Here is a 19,935-nt window from a genome sequence, read left to right on the forward strand (position 1 = left end):
ATTAGTGATAATCTATTACCAAGACATACTTTCAAAGGATTTGCAGAGAATGATACACATAAATACAATCTAGAGCTAGGTAATTGAATCAAACACTGGACAACATCAATAGCAGGGTCATGTTGATCAATTCATCTGGACAATTCATTGTCAATTAATGTATTGACATGGTTTGAAAAAATTATGAGACATTTTATGGAATCAATTATGTCCAAAATGTGTACAAATACAAACACACAACCTTCTTGCCCATTCAGTTAGGGGTTTGAGAAATTCCTGTTACAATTTGTGTGATGTTACAACAATGTTGCCTCTGATGTTTATGCTTGTAGAAATTACTCCTACAAATGATGCTTCACTAATGCAACTATTTACAACCTGCACAGATACAGTTATCAACAACAACAACAGTAATGACGTTAATAAGGAAGTGGATATTCAACCGGCAGAAGAAAGGCATAGGGGTTGAGATAAATGAAGGTTAGGTTCAGGACCTAGGGTTGGGTTAAGGTAAAGGTTAGGTATAGTTTCAGTGAGGTTAAGGTAAGGGTTAAGGAAAGGAATAAAAGTTAACATTGGGTTAGCGTACCGCTGTCTGCCACTATTCATTTTCAGCTGGGTAAATATACACTGCCTTTTAATAATAACAATGACATGTCTTACGTGGGCCAGTTGTAGGTCCACCATCAGTAGATCCAGCAGTTGTTTGAGTCTGTGGATCTCCTGCAGTTTTCTCTGGTGCTCCATTGCTTCTGTGGCTCTCTCTGCTTCCCTCTGTCTCTCTGCTCTCTGTCTCTCTGCTTCTCTCTGTCTCTCTGCCTCCCTCTGTCTCTCTGCTTCCCTCTCTCTCTCTGCCTCCCTCTGTCTCTCTGCTTCTCTCTGTCTCTTTGCTTCTCTCTGTCTCTCTGCTTCTCTCTGTCTCTCTGCTTCTCTCTGTCTTTCTGCATCTCTCTGGCTCTCTGCCTCCCTCTGACTCTCTGCCTCCCTCTGGCTCTCTGCCTCCCTCTGGCTCTCTGCCTCCCTCAGTCTCAGGATCTCAGCCTTCCACTCTTTCATGATACCCCTTTCTACTCTTCTTCTCCTCCTTTCATCTTTTAAAAGGGCTCGGAGATGGTCTGTCTCAGACTGTAATTGTTCAATGATCTTGTCCTTCTCTGTTTCACCATTCCTCTTCTTCTTTTCCTCCTCCCAGAGGCACACTTGAAGTCTGCCCATCTCCTTCTTCTGATTTCGGATCGTTCGATCCTTCCCCATCAACTCAAGCATGTGGGCTTCCTTCTCTGTACAGGTCTTCTTCTCTTCTCTCGGGAAGTAAACCTCCATCTCTGCCAGCTTGTAGCTGGGAGCAAAGGAATGTCAACACATTATTTAGGAAGTGAACTCAGACAATTTACTACAATATTAAAATAATAATTAAACTTCTGCTCAATTAATAATACTTTCTTTAATAATAATCACTTTAATAACACAAATCACACAGCTGTGACTTACAGTATGTGAATGTGATGAGTTGACTGTCCATGATGGCCAGAGGTGGGTAATGTGTCACTCTGGTCCAGGGCGTTACGTACAGCTTGCAGACACTGAGCCTTCCTTCAGCAAGCCGCACATAATGCCCTGTACCAGAGCTAGGTTATGTGATGAATGACTTACAGACTGTTCCACATGATAGGAGGGGGTAAGAAGACAGTCCCAGTAGGAGACGGAGATCGTCCAGAAGAAGAAGAGGTGTCCATCTCCTCAGAGACTGCAGGAAAGGTCTACACGTTTTATTTCTGGAAAATAAAGAGATGCCTTCGTTCAGCAACAATGTGTGTTTCTATGTTTCTGTCACTAGATGGTGCCATTGTACACAACATTTACTCACCAGGTCAGTGAATTCAGAAACAGTCTTCAGAGTTGAGTCCTCAAGCTCTAGCCTACAACCCATCATGCATCAGCACAACTAATATAATAATACCTCATCACAACTTCATAATCACAGTACACCTGGATTGTGTTCACAAAGTGTTTCAGGGTAGGAGTGCTGATCTAGGATCAGGTCGCCTCCTGTCCATCAAAATGTATTCAGTTTAATTTAAAAGACCAAACTGATTATTGATCAGCACTCCTTCTATGAGACTTTGTGAATATGAGCCTATGTGAAAGAACCTTTCTGGCATATGCTGGCTAGACAGTACACAGACAATTCAGATAGTCCGACAGACAGAAAGAAGAGTAGATACAGATGGAGTGATTGATAGCAACAGAAATAACGAAGCGGATGGTTAATGTATTGTAAACTTTTGTAAATATTTGACTCACCTCAAATCACACGTGTCAAACCTCAGTTTTAGTGTTGAACCGAATAATATCCTCGGCATTAACTTTCTCTGGTCTGGAGCTGTATTGTTGCGTCATTTGGAACGCTTGAGCGTCATAATCCGTTCACCGCGCCTGCTTGATTGACAGCTAGGGGTTCTCCTGCGCATCAGTGTCCAAAAGTCGATAATGTTTAGCTACTCATAATTGATAGTCATTTATAACTATTTTCACTTGACTTTTATTTCGTGTATTTTTGCCTAAGGTTGTTTTGAATTCTATGTTGTGTGATTTGTCTTTGTATGGGCCTAAAGTTCAATGAAATACAAACAGCAACCATAGCCTACAAACATTTCCCACACAAATACAAATGTGGGTGTTTAGTGAGAACACAAAATAATAACATTACAGCCATAACTGTACAAACAAACATACAATCACAACTCTCTCCCCACTATTTATTATTTCTGCAGTGAGGATTCACCCCCTTTAGATAATGATGTTTTAATTTATCTACAGAAAAACGTTGTTCTGATCTCAACAAGCAGTAGTAGCAGTTTGCAAATCATAGAGCCAGAGGAATGGCTCTTTCACCGATGCAATTCGGTTCCCGAGGTTCAACAAAAAGATCCGTTCAAAAAGAGCCGTTCGTTCGTGAACGACACATCACCACACTGTAGTTCTCCACCATTTCGTATCGTGAGCTGGAGGAGCGTTCGTCCAACTTCTCATCCAAGTAAATGGCAGAGGCGCATCATCCATCCGCTGAAATCCCAAGGGACTGGGAGGATAGTTCACGATGCAACAAGCGTTTGGGGAGGACATTCATTGTAACGCAATGACTGTTTTTAAATTCTTGAGGGACTCTTGCTCCAGGGGAAATCTCAGCAGTGATGTCTCTGCTGTGCGTCAGAGGTGGGATCTTTTCCTTCTTCACTATGCTTATTATACTGTACATATCGGTCACATTAATGACATTGCACTCAGGAAAGTTTTCTGTAGGCTATTGGGGAGATGCGCATAGCCCGTTGAGTTGTCACGTTCCAGTCCAAACATGACCTGGGATGTGAGAAGGGAGCTATTCTATAACACATGTAGATGACATGTTGTCTTTATATGTAGATTATATTTTGGTTTTATATTTCATATTTGATTGATGATTAGGCCTATAACTTTTGATTCCACTTTGGCAACCTTGCACCATATTGTCCTCTCTTGCTATATCTTAAACTTTATGCCCTTGTGCAGATCTTCTCTCTAAACAATAGTCATGATAGTTTGAATGAGTTGGGTAAACTACACTGTTGTTAGCTTCTCAGTCTGTACTGTACTGTCCCTGGAAGACTCTCCACATAGTTCACCTAGATCCAGTCCACTTTGTACCACTGGTCAACTAATCATCCAAACCTCTGATTAGTGAATCAGGTGTGCTGGTGGTGGAATACATGATATGAACTGGTTAGGGGGAGGACAGGTTTGAGAAGGGAAAGACTAAATTGACTTTTCTGACCAACATCCCATTGACAGCCCATCTGGCCAAAACTTAAAACGGACTCTAACCTTAACCCTAACATGAACCCTAACATGAACCCTGACATGAACCCTAACATTAACCCTAACATTAACCAAACCCTTAAGCCTTAAAGGTAGTCTCATCAGTCATCAGACTGTAGTTTCTCCCTGTGTGTCCAGTAAACCTCCTCTCATCATGGGTGTGATTCAGACTGTAGTTTCTCCCTGTGTGTCCAGTAAACCTCCTCTCATCATGGGTGTGATTCAGCCTGTTGTTTCTCCCTGTGTGTCCAGTAAACCTCCTCTCATCATGGGTGTGATTCAGACTGTAGTTTCTCCCTGTGTGTCCAGTAAACCTCCTCTCATCATGGGTGTGATTCAGCCTGTTGTTTCTCCCTGTGTGTCCAGTAAACCTCCTCTCATCATGGGTGTGATTCAGACTGTAGTTTCTCCCTGTGTGTCCAGTAAACCTCCTCTCATCATGGGTGGGATTCAGACTGTAGTTTCTCCCTGTGTGTCCAGTAAACCTCCTCTCATCGTGGGTGGGATTCAGACTGTAGTTTCTCTCTGTATGTCCAGTAAACCTCCTCTCATCATGGGTGGGATTCAGACTGTAGTTTCTCCCTGTGTGTCCAGTAAACCTCCTCTCATCATGGGTGGGATTCAGACTGTAGTTTCTCCCTGTATGTCCAGTAAACCTCCTCTCATCATGGGTGTGATTCAACCTGAAGCTGGAGAGGCCAGTAGCAACCAGCCCGACCACTTTATTACTAGTTGGGGATGGATAGTATCTCTAGAGGTACAGTAGGGCATTTCCATGTGAAAGGATTGTCTATTAGGTATTTGTTGTGAAATGGTTAGATATTACTTGTTAGATATTACTGCACTGTCAGAACTAGAAGCACAAGCATTTCGCTACAGTCACAATAACATCTACTAACCATGTGTTGTGACGAGTAAAATTAGATTTGATTTGAGCACCAATTATAATGTTCATAAGAGCATGTGTAATTGGGTGTGAAATGAAATCTAAGAGTGTATATTTTTGGTAAATGTAATTCTAGATACATTTTTCAACCAGTGAAGGCTTTGATTTCTGGGTCAACAGATGGAAAAGGGATCTTAGAAAAGATTAGCAGAAAAAGTCTTAAGAGGTCCAATATCAGAACTACATAAAAACAGAATCATGTTGACATAAAGACCCCTGACTACTAATATCAACACTTACATTTGGGTTTGGAGAAATCGTTTTGGTAATATTGTCTTGTGCCTTGTAATTCTGTTACCAAAACCCCACATAACTTCAAGATATTTTCACATTTGTCTTTGTGAGGAGGGGGGATAATGAAAGTTCACAGAAGTAACAAGTAATGGTGGAGCTAACAATTAGTTCTAGTGATTTTTCTGATGTGTATTTTGTTTGTGAATTATTAAGTGATTACAACTCATAATTCCGTTGCCAAATTGGTCGCTGCATCAAAACCAAGTATCCATTACAACTCTATTGTTGCATTACATCTCCACATTTCATATTCCAGTATCAACAAAATATAAGGTCTGAGGTTAAAATACTATCACCACACATCTACACATTCACATTATATATAACTACTCTATTGAGTTTCGCACTCTTGCTGCCTCCAGTGGCTGGAACGAGCCGGCTTTGCGCGCTCGTTTTCTGGAGGGTCTCCGCGCAGAGGTAAAGGATGAGATTCTCTCCCGGGAGGTTCCTTCCAGCGTGGATTCCTTGATTGAACTCGCTATTCGCATTGAGCGACGGGTTGATCTTCGTCACCGAGCTCGTGGAAAGGAGCTCGCGTTCTCCGTTGCCCCCCTCTCCGCATCACTACCATCTTCCTCTGCCGGCTCGGGTGCTGAGCCTATGCAGCTGGGAGGTATCCGCATCTCGACTAAGGAGAGGGAACGGAGAATCACCAACCGCCTCTGTCTCTATTGCGGTTCTGCTGGTCATTTTGTCACTTCATGTCCAGTAAAAGCCAGAGCTCATCAGTAAGCGGAGGGCTACTGGTGAGCGCTACTACTCCTGTCTCTCCTTCAAGATCCTGCACTACCTTGTCGGTCCATCTACGCTGGACCGGTTCGTCAGCTTCCTGCAGTGCCTTAATAGACTCTGGGGCGGAGGGCTGTTTTATGGACGAGACCTGGGCTCGGGAACATGACATTCCTCTCAGACAGTTAAGGGAGTCCACGGCCTTGTTCGCCCTGGATGGTAGTCCTCTCCCCAGGATTCAGCGTGAGACGCTACCTTTAACCCTCACTGTTTCTGGTAATCATAGCGAAACCATTTATTTTTTAATTTTTCGTTCACCTTTTACACCTGTTGTTTTGGGCCATCCCTGGCTAGTTTGTCATAATCCTTCCATTAATTGGTCTAGTAATTCTATCCTCTCCTGGAACGTCTCTTGTCACTGTACTATCAGTGTCAATTTGGAAAAAGCTATACATTACTGAAGGCCTGTGCTAAACGGTGCTACAACCATTATATTATAAACTACTAACATGTAAGCTATCAGACTGAGATAAACTAGCCTAGAGCTAGCTAGCGCTTAGCCACGCTAAATATGGTTAGCATCAAGCTAGCAAACTGTTAAATGCTATTTTTGTAGAAATATTAACACATTTTATCGAGACATCACATATTTACATATATTACCTGAACTAAACTGAGTCTTTGATAGAAAATAAAACAAATAGGACTTTTGCACATTACGTAACTTGATTAATAGGGTAAAATGATGAGACGGAGAAACGTTATTAGTTTTCAGTAGTAGGAATTCTCCAAGATTGAAGAAGAAACCTCTAAGACCTCACGATCTCACTAACGCTCCCCATTGACATCACAGCTCCCCCTAGCAGCAGTAATCATATACATTACTTTAAATGCAAATACCTGGGAGGCCTAGAAAATGATACAAGGGATGGATCCATCAGATAACAAATGAAGTAAAACATAAAGAATATGACCATACAAATTTGTGTGTTGCACATATACACATGGCATATGCTTGGGTGCCACCTTGACATCTCTGATCTGATGCCTCAGTGGTGGAAAAAGTACTCAATAGTCATACTTGAGTAAATGTAAAGATACCTTAATAGAAAATGACAAGTAAAAGTGAGAGTCACCCAGTAAAATACTACTTGAGTAAAAGTCTAAAAGTATTTGGTTTTAAATGTACTTAAGTATCAAAAGTAAAAGTACAAGTGTAAACCATTTCAAATTCCTTATATTAAGCAAACCAGATGGTACAATTTTATTTTATTTTAAAATATATTTGCGGATAGCCAGGGGAACACTCCAACACTCAGATAAAATTTACAAACAAAGCATTTGTGTTTAGTGAGTCCTCCAGATCAGAGGCAGTAGGGATGACCAGGGATGTTCTCTGTTTAGTGAGTCCTCCAGATCAGAGGCAGTAGGGATGACCAGGGATGTTCTCTGTTTAGTGAGTCCTCCAGATCAGAGGCAGTAGGGATGACCAGGGATGTTCTCTGTTTAGTGAGTCCTCCAGATCAGAGGCAGTAGGGGTGACCAGGGATGTTCTCTGTTTAGTGAGTCCTCCAGATCAGAGGCAGTAGGGGTGACCAGGGATGTTCTCTGTTTAGTGAGTCCTCCAGATCAGAGGCAGTAGGGAGGACCAGGGATGTTCTCTGTTTAGTGAGTCCACCAGATCAGAGGCAGTAGGGGTGACCAGGGATGTTCTCTGTTTAGTGAGTCCTCCAGATCAGAGGCAGTAGGGGTGACCAGGGATGTTCTCTGTTTAGTGAGTCCTCCAGATCAGAGGCAGTAGGGGTGACCAGGGATGTTCTCTGTTTAGTGAGTCCGCCAGATCAGAGGCAGTAGGGGTGACCAGGGATGTTCTCTGTTTAGTGAGTCCTCCAGATCAGAGGCAGTAGGGGTGACCAGGGATGTTCTCTGTTTAGTGAGTCTTCCAGATCAGAGGCAGTAGGGGTGACCAGGGATGTTCTCTTGATAATTGTGTAAATTGGACCAATTTCCTGTCAAAATGTAACAAGTACTTTTTGATGTCAGGGAAAATGTATGGAGTAAAAAGTACATTATTTTCTTTAGGAATGTAGGGAAGTCAAAGTAAAAGATGGCAACAAGAGGGCCCCCACACTAATTTTAGATCCCAAGGGGTCTTTATTTTCATACTGGATGCTCTCACCCTCATCACTATCTCCTTTGTCATCTTCCATTCATGGCATTTCAACATTAAAACAGAGGGGCACATCACACTCATGTCTTTTTTTTGGAACTCAAACCACACACACACACACACACACACACACACAATTATAGCATCTTGTTTACATTTCTCACATTGTAGGCGTCCAGCTGAGGCCCTGGATGGACCATATTGCAATGAGATGGGCACAGGGGTATGTACAGTTGATGTCGGTAGTTTACACACACCTTAGCCAAATACATTTAAACAGAGTTTTTCACAATTCCTGACATTTAATCCAAGTAAAGATTCCCTGTCTTAGGTCAGTTAAGATCACCACTTTCTTTTAAGAATGTGAAATGTCAGAATAATAGGACAGAGAATGATTTATTTCAGCTTTTATTTCTTTCATCACATTCCTAGTGGGTCATAAGTTTACATACACTCAATTAGTATTTGGTTGCATTCCCTTTAAATTGTTTAACTTGGGTCAAACGTTTCAGGTAGCCTTCCACAAGCTTCCCACAATGCATTTGGTGAATTTTAGAACAGTTCTATGTTGTTTCATCAGACCAGAGGACATTTCTCCAAAAAGTACAATCTTTGTCTACATGTGCAGTTGCAAACCGTTGTCTGGCTTTTCTATGGTGGTTTTGGAGCAGTGGCTTCTTCCTTGCTGAGGGCCTTTCAGGTTATGTCGATATAGGACTCGTTTTACTGTGGATAAAGATATTGTTGTACCTGTTTCCTCCAGCTACGTCACAAGGTCCTTTGCTGTTGTTCTGGGATTGATTTGCACTTTTTGCACCAAAGTACGTTCATCTCTAGGAGACAGAACACATCTCCTTCCTGAGCGGTATGACGGCTGCGTGGTCCCATGGTGTTTATACTTGCGTACTATTGTTTGTACAGATGAATGTGGTACCTTCAGGGGTTTGGAACTTGTTCCCAAGGATGAACCAGACTTGTGGGGGTCTACAATTTTTTTCCTGAGGTCTTGGCTGATTTCATTTGATTTTCCCATGACGTCAAGCAAAGAGGCACTGAGTTTTAAGGTAGGCCTTGAAATACATCCACAGGTACTGTTAGAGTTGCGTCAATTCGAATCTGGTATCAGGATAAATATGACAATGAGTCATCGATTGTATACTATGTATTTTTTATCAGCTAAGCAATGTGGTAAATGCAATTTTCGTATATACGGGCTCTCTGTCCCACCTCGCAGGGCAAACAGAGACCTGACTTGTTCCTGACAAAGATATTATAATATACTCTTGACAGAAGCTTCCGACCCGGCCTGTCAGAGTAGAGACTGGGCGTGGTTTAAACTCACCCAGCCTATTGTTGATTGTTGGTGCAAGAGCTGGTCCCAGCCTCCTTGGCGCTTCAGCGGTCAGTCGTTGTAGTTGTGTAGAATATCTATGCGCTCACACACTCAATACAGTTATCTAACACCTGGCTCTTGTTATCTAACAAAATACTGTTTGTTCTCCCAATACTACGTTCTGAATGTGCCCCCACAACTCATTGCACAGTTCCTGTCTTCATGTTATCCTGTATTTTTGCATCACGAGAAAGGCCTTAACAATGTCTCAAGTCAGCTATGTTGCATAACACATATACCCAAACAAGCCAACAGCAAATAGTATTCCATCACATATGATATGGTAAGGGCTATAGTGTGTAACACAGAACCTCACAGTACACATCCAGTTGCCTCAAATGATGTCAATTAGCCTATCAGAAGCTTCTAAAGCCATGACATCATTTTCTGGAATTTTCCAAGCTGTTTAAATGCAATATTCAACTTAGTTTATGTAAACTTCTGACCCACTGAAATTGTGATACAGTGAATCATAAGTGAAATAATCTGTCGGTACATTTTTGGGGGAAAAATAACTTGTTTCATGCACAAAGTAGATGTCCTAATCGACTTACCAAAACTATAGTTTGTTAACAAGAAATGTATGGAGTGGTTGAAAAATGAGTTTTAATGACTCCAACCTAAGTGTATGTAAACTTCCGACTTCAACTGTATATACAGTCCTTTCTAGTGTGGCGGCAAATGAGTTGAACAGGAGAAGAGGATGAGGTTGGTGGTGGAGGAAGAGCAGTGGGGGTGGTGGGTAGAACAGCTGCAGTGACGTTGATTGGTTGCTCTGGCTCATCACTTGTTGACTAAAAGAAAGAAAGATTTAGACATTTGTTGGACATTGCCATAGTTCAACAGCTGAAAAGCCTTCATTAACATACTCCCAGAGATAGAAAGACATCCAGTATTCACTGAATGAAGGAGCCTATTTACAATTTCATTCATCAATTAAATAAATGATACTATAGTACATTCAATGACGTTATTATTGTAGACAATAGGCTACTCCTGTATCTACCTTCTACAATACCGTCATCATTGAATGAAGCAGAATATCCATCCACAATTACAATGGTAGGTGTGGTGATGGTAGGTGTAATGATGGTAGGTGTAATGATGGTAGGTGTGGTGATGGTAGGTGTGATAGGTGTGGTGATTGTAGGAATGGTAGGTGTAATGATGGTAGGTGTGGTGACGGTAGGTATGATGATGGTAGATACGGTGATGTTAGTTGTGGTAGGTAGGTGTGGTGGTTGTGGTGATTAGGCTTGGGCGGTATCCAGATTTTCATATTGTCATACCATCCTTCTCTCATACCGGGATTTACAGTATTACCGGCATAGCACACGAGGGGGTGCTAAAAACACAAGAAAAACCTATTGCCCTCTATTACCAGAATGCTAACAAATTAGCACAAACTGATAGCAAATTCACATAGACGCTGTTAGCTAAATGCTAACAACTGAAAACGAACAAACTAATTGCAAAGCAGTGGAGGCTGCTGAGGGGAAGACAGCTCATAATAATGTCTGGAATGAAGTCAATTGAGTGGTATCAAACACATGGAAACATCTTTGATGTGGTTGAACCCACTCCATTGACTCCATTCCAACTATTATTATGAGCCGTCGTCTCCTCAGCAGCTTCCACTGTTGCAAAGAAAGGCAAATCCAGCTCATAAAGTGATGTAAGGGATAATCAACGAGGGACTATGAGTTCTATGGTAAATAATGAACACTGTGGAACTGACCTTCCATGGACTTTATTTTCCAGAGAACCATAAAGCCCTGAGTTGATTATCCCTTTTATACCATGGCTATAATTTAACACATTTGCCGGTAGAAATGTCTTCAACATCCATTGAAGTAGCTAGCAAGTTTACTAGATAGCTACAGTAGTTGCCTTGGTAACAAACCAACATACTTGCTAGTTTAGATAACCAAACCATCAGTCCTAGCTTGCTATTATGAAAACCTAATTCAACAACACCAATAATGTTTTCAATTTGACTTCAATTGTAATGTCCAAAAGTCCAAACGTAATTACTGTGGATTGGAGGGAAGAGGTCTGTGAACCAATATCAGTTTGTTGTATTCATAAAAGTGGAAGCTACTGAAGTTTTAGAGAAGCATTTTTCAGGTAAAGTCCATTCAAATTCATTAAAAAAATATAAAGTTAAAAAAAATACAGAAAGTAATTGACGTTTATTAGTGGGATGAGGTTCCTGAACCAATGATAGTTGTTTGTATTCATTAAAGTAATATGGGGTGGAAGCTATTGACGTTTTAAGAAAGTATCTTTACTGTAAAGTCAATTTAAGTTGGTAGAATATCACCAAAGTCAAGAAATACAAAAGTAATTGATATTGATTGGAGGGATGAGGTCCCTGAACCAATCACAGTTAGTTTAACTCATGAATGTCACATGGGGTGGAATCTATTGACATGTTAAAGTATTATTCATGTAAATGTAATGAACGTTTGTAAAAAAGTATCCAAAGTCAACAAATACAACACAAATTGCTGTTGATTGGAGGCATGACGTCCCTGAACCAATGTGGTAGGTAAGTTTGGTTGGTTGTTTTCATGAAAGTCTAATGGGGTGGAAGATATTGATTTTTTAAAAGTATTTTTATGTAAAGTAACTTGTTTTACTTTTAGTAGATTTTATATAACTTTAAAATAATGTAACTAATTGCATTCGAGAAAAGAGGTCTCTTATCAGTGTCAAATTTGTTTGAGATCTCTGTCATGTCGTTGAGAAGGTATTGATATTTTTCATTTACAGGCAATTGTATGCGATGCAGTTTTAAGACGGTCCCTTAACCCTCTGAGCAGAGGATGGCACATTTTTAGCTACATTTCACCTCCAAAAAGTGAATATGACACCGAATTGGCAAAACAAGGGGTTTAACTTATTCACTATCATCAGCCAATTTAGAATATTACATTAATATATATATATTTTTCCGTTGAAGAGGTTTTGAAGAGCAAAGTCTGAATCTTTAATATAAAGCTAACTTCACCACTGTAAAACAATGAATGATTGAATCATTCAATATTGATTCACCAATAAAAACGGTGAGCTCATCTTTTAATAATAATGTATTCATCATAGAATCATCTTTGATTATAGTGTTGTTGCGCCGTGATTGGTTCAACATCATATTTTCAAAATCATAGCTACCAAGCTAGCAGTCAGCATCATGCATCCAGTCAACAATCTACTGGCAAATCCTTTTCAATCCTTGTCATATGAATTATATTGTTTAGTGTTGTGTTGTGTAGTGGCTTTGCTGGCATTCATCTAAAACATTTTGGGGGAGTTTTCCCCACCAAGATGTACATGCTGCAATCACCACTGGGTGGGTGAATTATAACACACCAACCCTGTTACCTATAGATAGACAGTCTAGACATGTTGAAACTATTTACATGTGTTTGGTAAGCTTGCATTCCATTCCCCCTGTCACATGGGGATCTATGGTTGATTCTAGATGAAATAGTCAACTCTGTTACAGTCAACCCTGTCACTTTATTTGGCACTTAATAGACACTTACTATAGTATGTATTTGTTACTTTGAGATGGGAAAACATGTTTTATATTAAGTTGAACATGTGCTCTTTATGACAGAATGTTAGAATTAGGTGAAATATAAAGTTACACTCCCCAAAAGGTACTCAATTGGTGGAATGACCCGAGTACTGAACTGGAGGTGGGAGAGCTAACGATGCTTCTACTGTTGCTCTCTCCTCAGACTCTTAGAGAAGCTATTTCAATCTGATATTTCTCCTATGGTCTAAAATAGATGTGTATAGAGGACTCCTCTCTAATATAACATGTCACACATTGTATCAAACTGATGGAATGTTAGGTGTCTCATTGAAAGTCTAACATCTACCATGACTACTGGATGTTTCAATTCTAATAAATAACAAAACAATCCACACCGTAACAACAATATTGCTTTTTTACTAAATGCTTTTATTAAAGAGTAAAACTTTGCTAACAAAAATGACATCATCAAACATCACTGGCCTGACTTGAGCAGCTCTGCCCGGGGATGGAGCCAGCAACTTAGCTGCTACCGGTCCGGTCCAGGCTACCTGCAGACCTCCTCCCAGACCTCCTTTTCAGCACCTCCCCTTAACAGGAGAGGTGGTGGAAATGATCAGAGTTGCATTCAACTTGAATAAAGATGAGAAACTCTGGTCTGTGGAGCCACTGGTCTGAGGGGAGGACTTCTGTTGAAACCATTTCCATTTTTGGGATATTTTCTAGGACTGTAGAGGTGGTAAGCAGAGATGAATTTAACTAGGATACAGATGAGAGTCTCTGTTCTTGGGAGGAGGGTCACTGACCTTCGATGGTTTGTTGCCTGATAAAGAGGATACTTGCTGGCTTGAGGAGACTATAATGTTTTGAGGAGGAAATGTGGCTCGATGACTTAAAGAGGAGGAGGAATTATTGGGCGACACTTTTAATTACCAACGTAACCTCAGTGGAACTGTGGCTTCATCGAGTTCCAGCTCTAGGCAGACAGCACGTCAGGAAGGCTGTAAGACATCACAGAGACAGGTAAGTATCTATATATTTACATGTGTGATGCATGTACACTAAACCCTCACAGTTGGATAATGTCACTTTTTAAAGTGATGACATGTATATTAACAGTGTAAAACATGAATAGATGTTTAAACATTCTTTACCTCATCCTAATTTTCTTCCAGATGCTTGGCTTTTTCTTTGTCTTGGAAATTGGCTCTGATGTTTCAACCTCTTCTGGAGCTTCTAGCTGCTGGCTGTCTGGCCCCCCCTGATGGTTCTCTGGCCCCTCCTGCTGGTTCTCTGAACTCCCCTCCTGGTTCTCTGCCCATGCCTGTTGCCTCCTTGGCCTTTCCTGGAGGCCATCAGCAGATCCAGTGGGCTCTTGGCTTACTTGTTGGCCATTGGCCCACCCGGGCAACTCCTGACCGTGGTTGTAATCGTGGCTGTGTTGGGTGGTTAGACACCGGGTGTTGATTTGAGCATCAGCCTCCAGATTCATCTGCTCCAGGTAGTTTTCCTTCATCCTCTCCCTCTCCTCCTTCAGTTGTTGATGAGTCTGTTTTTTAAGCAGGGACCGCTCTCTCCACTGCTTATTGAAATCCTCCATCTTCTTCCTTCTCTCCTCAGCCTTCAGCAGCTCCTTCCTCTTCTCCCTCTCTCTCTCTGCCCGGGTCATGGTGGATGTTAGCCTTGTGTGTCCAGGGATGGCTGGGAGGGGAGAAGAAGTAGAGTTTACATTCATCTTAGTTGATCTGGTATCAACTTAAATGTAATGGACACAGGGAATGAAGAATAGAAAACACAATTGGATCTCAATGATTCTTTACTCTTTTCAGTTGAGCAAGGCATGGAATTTGTCAATAAAGTGCAATAATTCCCATCCCGAATTGACCTGGCCCTAAGTTGAACATGAGTCCAGAATGGCACCTATTCTTTGTATAGTGCCATGGCATATGTGATCACTTAGGGCCCCATGGCCACTAGTAGCCCCCGGATCCCCCCAAAACACGTTTTTGTGTGTGTGTTTTTAGGAACTCTTTCTGGGTCTCTACTTAGTCTTGAGAGTTAGACTAGTAGATGACACAAGGTACCATTTAAAAACGTGGTTGTTATCAGCAGTATTTTTCTTGTTATGTCAGTCAGTCACTCAATGAGCCATGTCAGCTAACATATTCTTTGGACAGTAGTTTTATATTGAAACAATGATGCAACATGATGACTGGTGTGGAACTTATGTGTGTAGAGGAGACTAAAGAGGATAATGTCATAAGTAGAGGGAAAACAGGTCTTACCTATGTGGACGATCTTATGGCCCTCCTCAGCCTCTCTCTGATACGTTCTCTCTATCTTTCTGATGTTCCTCTTTTCCCACTTCTTATTTACCCAGCCCACAGCTCTCCTTCGGATACTTTTATCGGGTGGGAGAATGTCCTCCTTGTCATCTTCCTTCTCCTCCTCCTCTAACTCACCCCTCTTGTACTCAAGGATCTCCCTTCTTTCCTCTTCCACCATCTCCTCTCTTTTTTTTGCCTGTATTATTTCTTCTCTCTCTCTGATTAAAGATAAAAGGCATTTAATGGCTTTCTTTCTCTCCTCCTCTCTCTCTTCCTCTCTCTGCCTCTCCTCCTCTCTTAGTCTCAACATTTCTTTCTGTCTAGCAATTTCAATCTCTCGTTTTTTATCCTGCTCCTCTTGTTGTCTTGCCCTCTCCTGTTTTCTTTCCATCTCCAGCCGTCTTTCCTCCTTCTCCCTCCTGATTTGTTGTCCTCTTTCTATGTGTTCTCGTTCCCCCTTCAACACTTCTAACCTCCTCTCTTTACGCCTATTGAAGACTTCCCGTGCTTTTGCTTTAACATTAACTACTACATGTTTCTTCATGCTTACTTCCTTTCCTCTCTCTTCTCTGTCCCTGTACTCTTCCTCTGCTTCCTTAATCACTTCCTGCTTTTCTTCCATCTCTCTCTCCTGTTCTATCTCCAGTTCATTCTGTCCCTCAATTTCCCCCAAAATATTTTTCTGCCCTTCCTTTCTTCTTCCTGCTTCCTCCCTTTCTCTCATAATCATCTTTTCTTTCTCCATCTCTTTCTGTTGCTGATCTTTTAATTCCATCTCTCTCTGATTGTCATTGTCTTTCTCCTTCTCCATTTGTTTCTGTCTCTCCTCTTGTTGTTGTCGTCTGTGTATCTCTTCTATCTCTCTCTGTCTCTTGTTCTCCCTCTCTCTTCCCTCCTTCTCCATGTCAATTTGCTTCTGTTTCCATATATTTTCTTCTTCTTGATCTCTCTCAAACATTATCTTTCTCTCCTCTTGTTGTTGTCGTCTTTCTTTCTCTCCCATCTCTCTCTGTCTCTCTTTCTCTTCGATCGCTCTCTGTCTCTCTTCTTCTCTTTCTTCCTCTTCCATCTCTATTTGCTTCTGTTTAAATAGTTGTTCTTCATTCTCTCTTTCAATTTCTTTCTGTCTCACTTCTCTTTCCATGTTTTTCTGTCTCTTCTCCATTCTCTTTCTTTTGATTTCTCTCTGTCTCTCTTTCTCCCTCTCTCGTTCTTCCTCTTCCATCTCTATTTGCTTCTGTTTACATCTTTCTTCTTCATGCTCTCTTTCAATCTCTTTCTGTCTCTCTTCTTCTCTTTCGATATGTTTTTGTCTCCTTTCCATTATCTTTCTTTTGATCTCTCTCTGTCTCTCTTTCTCCCTCTCTCGTTCTTCCTCTTCCATCTCTATTTGCTTCTGTTTACATCTTTCTTCTTCGTGCTCTCTTTCAATCTCTCTCTGTCTCTCTTCTTCTCTTTCCATAATTTTCTGTCTCTTCTCCATTCTCTTCCTTTTGATCTCTCTCTGTCTCTCTTTCTCCCTCTCTCTTTCTTCCTCTTCCATCTCTATTTGCTTCTGTTTACATCTTTCTTCTTCAATCTCTCTCCGTCTCTCTTCTTCTCTTTCCATAATTTTCTGTCTCTTCTCCATTCTCTTCCTTTTGATCTCTCTCTGTCTCTCTTTCTCCCTTTCTCGTTCTTCCTCTTCCATCTCTATTTGCTTCTGTTTACATCTTTCTTCTTCAATCTCTCTTTCAATCTCTCTCTGTCTCTCTTCTTCTCTTTCCATAATTTTCTGTCTCTTCTCCATTCTCTTCCTTTTGATCTGTCTCTGTCTCTCTTTCTCCCTCTCTCTTTCTTCATCTTCCATCTCTAAGTGTTTCTGTTTGCGTCTCTCCTCTTCTTCTTCTCTCTCCATCTCCTTCTTCTTCTCATCTTCTTCTTGTCTCTGTTTTGGTATTTTCTCCATTCTCTTTCTTTCTACCTCTTTCTGTTTGTTGTGCTCACCCTCCATCTTCTCTTCCATGTCCATTTGGTTCTGTTTCCATTTATATTTGTCTGTTTCCATATTTTCTAATTCTATCTGCTGTTCCTTGATTTTCTTGAAGACTTCCTCCAATTCAGACGTCTTTTTGTCATTGATGAGGGCTGTCTCCATCTCCATCTCTCTCTCCACTCTATTTTTCAACTCCTCTTCACTTCGTCTCCAATCATTTTCTCTCTCTCTGTCTCTATCAAATGTTCTCTCTGGTTCAGTCTCGTCTTTCAATCTAATCTCTTCTTTCATTCTCACAACCTCTCTGTCTAACACTAGTACATTTTGGTTAACCTGTTTCACTCTCTCATTCTGTCTTCTAAACGCTTCTTTCGCTCTTTCAAATTTGATTTTGTATTGAATCTCTTTTGTTGTCATATCTTCTTTCAGTCTCTCAACCTCTCTCTCTAACTCTTTTACCTTTTCGTTGACCAGTTTGACTTTCTCATTCTCTGCAATACTCATGTCTCTTTCTCTTTCAAATATGATTTCCTTCTCAATCTCTTTCAATCTCTCAATCTCTCGTTCTAACGCTTTTATCGTTTCTTCTGCCTGTTCCACTTTCTTCTTCATTTCTTGACTTTCCAATTCTGCTTTTCTCTTCCTTTCCATCTCCCTTTCTCTCTTTTTCCCTCTCTCTTTCCCTCTCTCTTCCTGTTTCAATAGGTTTGTTCTTCCATGCCAGTCTTGGTCGCTGATCCTCCATGACTTTCTGCCATAGCCTCAATCTCTCAATCTCTTGCTTCATTTTAAAAGGTTAAATTAGTGATAATCTATTACCAAGACATACTTTCAAAGGATTTGCAGAGAATGATACACAGAAATACAACCTAGAGCTAGGTAATTGAATCAAACACTGGACAACATCAATAGCAGGGTCATTTTGATCAATTCATCTGGACAATTCATTGTCAATTAATGTATTATCATGGTTTGAAAAAATTATGAGACATTTTATGGAATCAATTATGTCCAAAATGTGTTCAAATACAAACACACAACCTTCTTGCCCATTCAGTTAGGGGTTTGAGAAATTCCTGTTACAATTTGTGTGATGTTACAACAATGTTGCCTCTGATGTTTATGCTTGTAGAAATTACTCCTACAAATGATGCTTCACTAATGCAACTATTTACAACCTTCACAGATACAGTTATCAACAACAACAACAGTAATGACGTTAATAAGGAAGTGGATATTCAACCGGCAGAAGAAAGGCATAGGGGTTGAGATAAATGAAGGTTAGGTTCAGGACCTAGGGTTGGGTTAAGGTAAAGGTTAGGTATAGTTTCAGTGAGGTTAAGGTAAGGGTTAAGGAAAGGAATAAAAGTTAACACTGGGTTAGCGTACCGCTGTCTGCCACTATTCATTTTCAGCTGGGTAAATATACACTGCCTTATAACTAATAACAATGACATGTCTTACGTGGGCCAGTTGTAGGTCCACCATCAGTAGATCCAGCAGTTGTTTGAGTCTGTGGATCTCCTGCAGTTTTCTCTGGTGCTCCATTGCTTCTGTGGCTCTCTCTGCTTCCCTCTGTCTCGCTGCTTCCCTCTCTCTCTCTGTCTCTCTGCTTCTCTCTGTCTCTCTGCTTCTCTCTGTCTCTCTGCTTCTCTCTGTCTCTCTGCTTCTCTCTGTCTTTCTGCATCTCTCTGGCTCTCTGCCTCCCTCTGACTCTCTGCCTCCCTCTGGCTCTCTGCCTCCCTCTGGCTCTCTGCCTCCCTCAGTCTCAGGATCTCAGCCTTCCACTCTTCCATGATACCCCTTTCTACTCTTCTTCTCCTCCTTTCATCTTTTAAAAGGGCTCGGAGATGGTCTGTCTCAAACTGTAATTGTTCAATGATCTTGTCCTTCTCCGTTCCACCATTCCTCTTCTTCTTTTCCTCCTCCCAGAGGCACACTTGGAGTCTGTCCATCTCCTTCTTCTGATTTCGGATTGTTCGATTCTTCCCCCTCAACTCAAGCATGTGGGCTTCCTTCTCTGTATAGGTCTTCTTCTCTTCTCTCGGGAAGTGAACCTCCATCTCTGCCTGCTTGTAGCTGGGAGCAAAGGAATGTCAACACATTATTTAGGAAGTGAACTCAGACAATTTACTACAATATTAAAATAATAATTCAACTTCTGCTCAATTTAACTGTCTTTAATAACACAAATCACACAACTGTGACTTACAGTACGTGAATGTGATGAGTTGACTGTCCATGATGGCCAGAGGTGGGTAATGTGTCACTCTGGTCCAGGGCGTTACGTACAGCTTGCAGACACTGAGCCTTCCTTCAGCAAGCCGCACATAATGCCCTGGACCAGAGCTAGGTTATGTGATGAATGACTTACAGACTGTTCCACATGATAGGAGGGGGTAAGAAGACAGTCCCAGTAGGAGACGGAGATCGTCCAGAAGAAGAAGAGGTGTCCATCTCCTCAGAGACTGCAGGAAAGGTCTACAAGTTTTATTTCTGGAAAATAAAGAGATGCCTTCATTTAGCAACAATCTGTGTTTCTATGTTTCTGTCACTAGATGATGCCATTGTACACAACATTTACTCACCAGGTCAGTGAATTCAGAAACAGTCTTCAGAGTTGAGTCCTCAAGCTCTAGCCTACAACCCATCATGCATCAGCACAACTAATATAATAATACCTCATCACAACTTCATAATCA

At 41.1% G+C, this 19,935-nt stretch overlaps 1 protein-coding gene across 1 annotated transcript; it reads right to left on the reverse strand.

The window, feature by feature from the left end:
• Nucleotides 1-75: 75 nt before the first annotated feature.
• On the reverse strand, nt 76-18,781 carry LOC139411828 (trichohyalin-like). Its single transcript, XM_071158569.1, has 8 exons — nt 18,698-18,781; nt 17,867-17,926; nt 16,391-17,239; nt 16,215-16,327; nt 15,217-15,332; nt 14,086-14,632; nt 975-1,339; nt 76-95 (listed from the first exon to the last, which is right to left on the reverse strand). The coding sequence occupies exons 1-8, from the start codon at nt 18,779-18,781 to the stop codon at nt 76-78; spliced, it is 2,154 nt and encodes a 717-aa protein (XP_071014670.1).
• Between the last annotated feature and the right edge of the window lie 1,154 nt (nt 18,782-19,935).

Source organism: Oncorhynchus clarkii, chromosome 6 (assembly GCF_045791955.1).
Source record: "Oncorhynchus clarkii lewisi isolate Uvic-CL-2024 chromosome 6, UVic_Ocla_1.0, whole genome shotgun sequence".
Taxonomy (NCBI): domain Eukaryota; kingdom Metazoa; phylum Chordata; class Actinopteri; order Salmoniformes; family Salmonidae; genus Oncorhynchus; species Oncorhynchus clarkii.

Coding starts and splice junctions, on each gene's coding strand:
- LOC139411828 (XM_071158569.1), bottom strand. CDS start 18,781: ATGGAGCACCAGAGAAAACTGCAGGAGATCCACAGACTCAAACAACTG. Junction 14,633..15,216: donor CCATAAGATCGTCCACATAG/GTAAGACCTGTT, acceptor CTCCCCTCCCAG/CCATCCCTGGACACACAAGG. Junction 1,340..14,085: donor TGGAAGAAAATTAGGATGAG/GTAAAGAATGTT, acceptor CTTTGCTCCCAG/CTACAAGCTGGCAGAGATGG.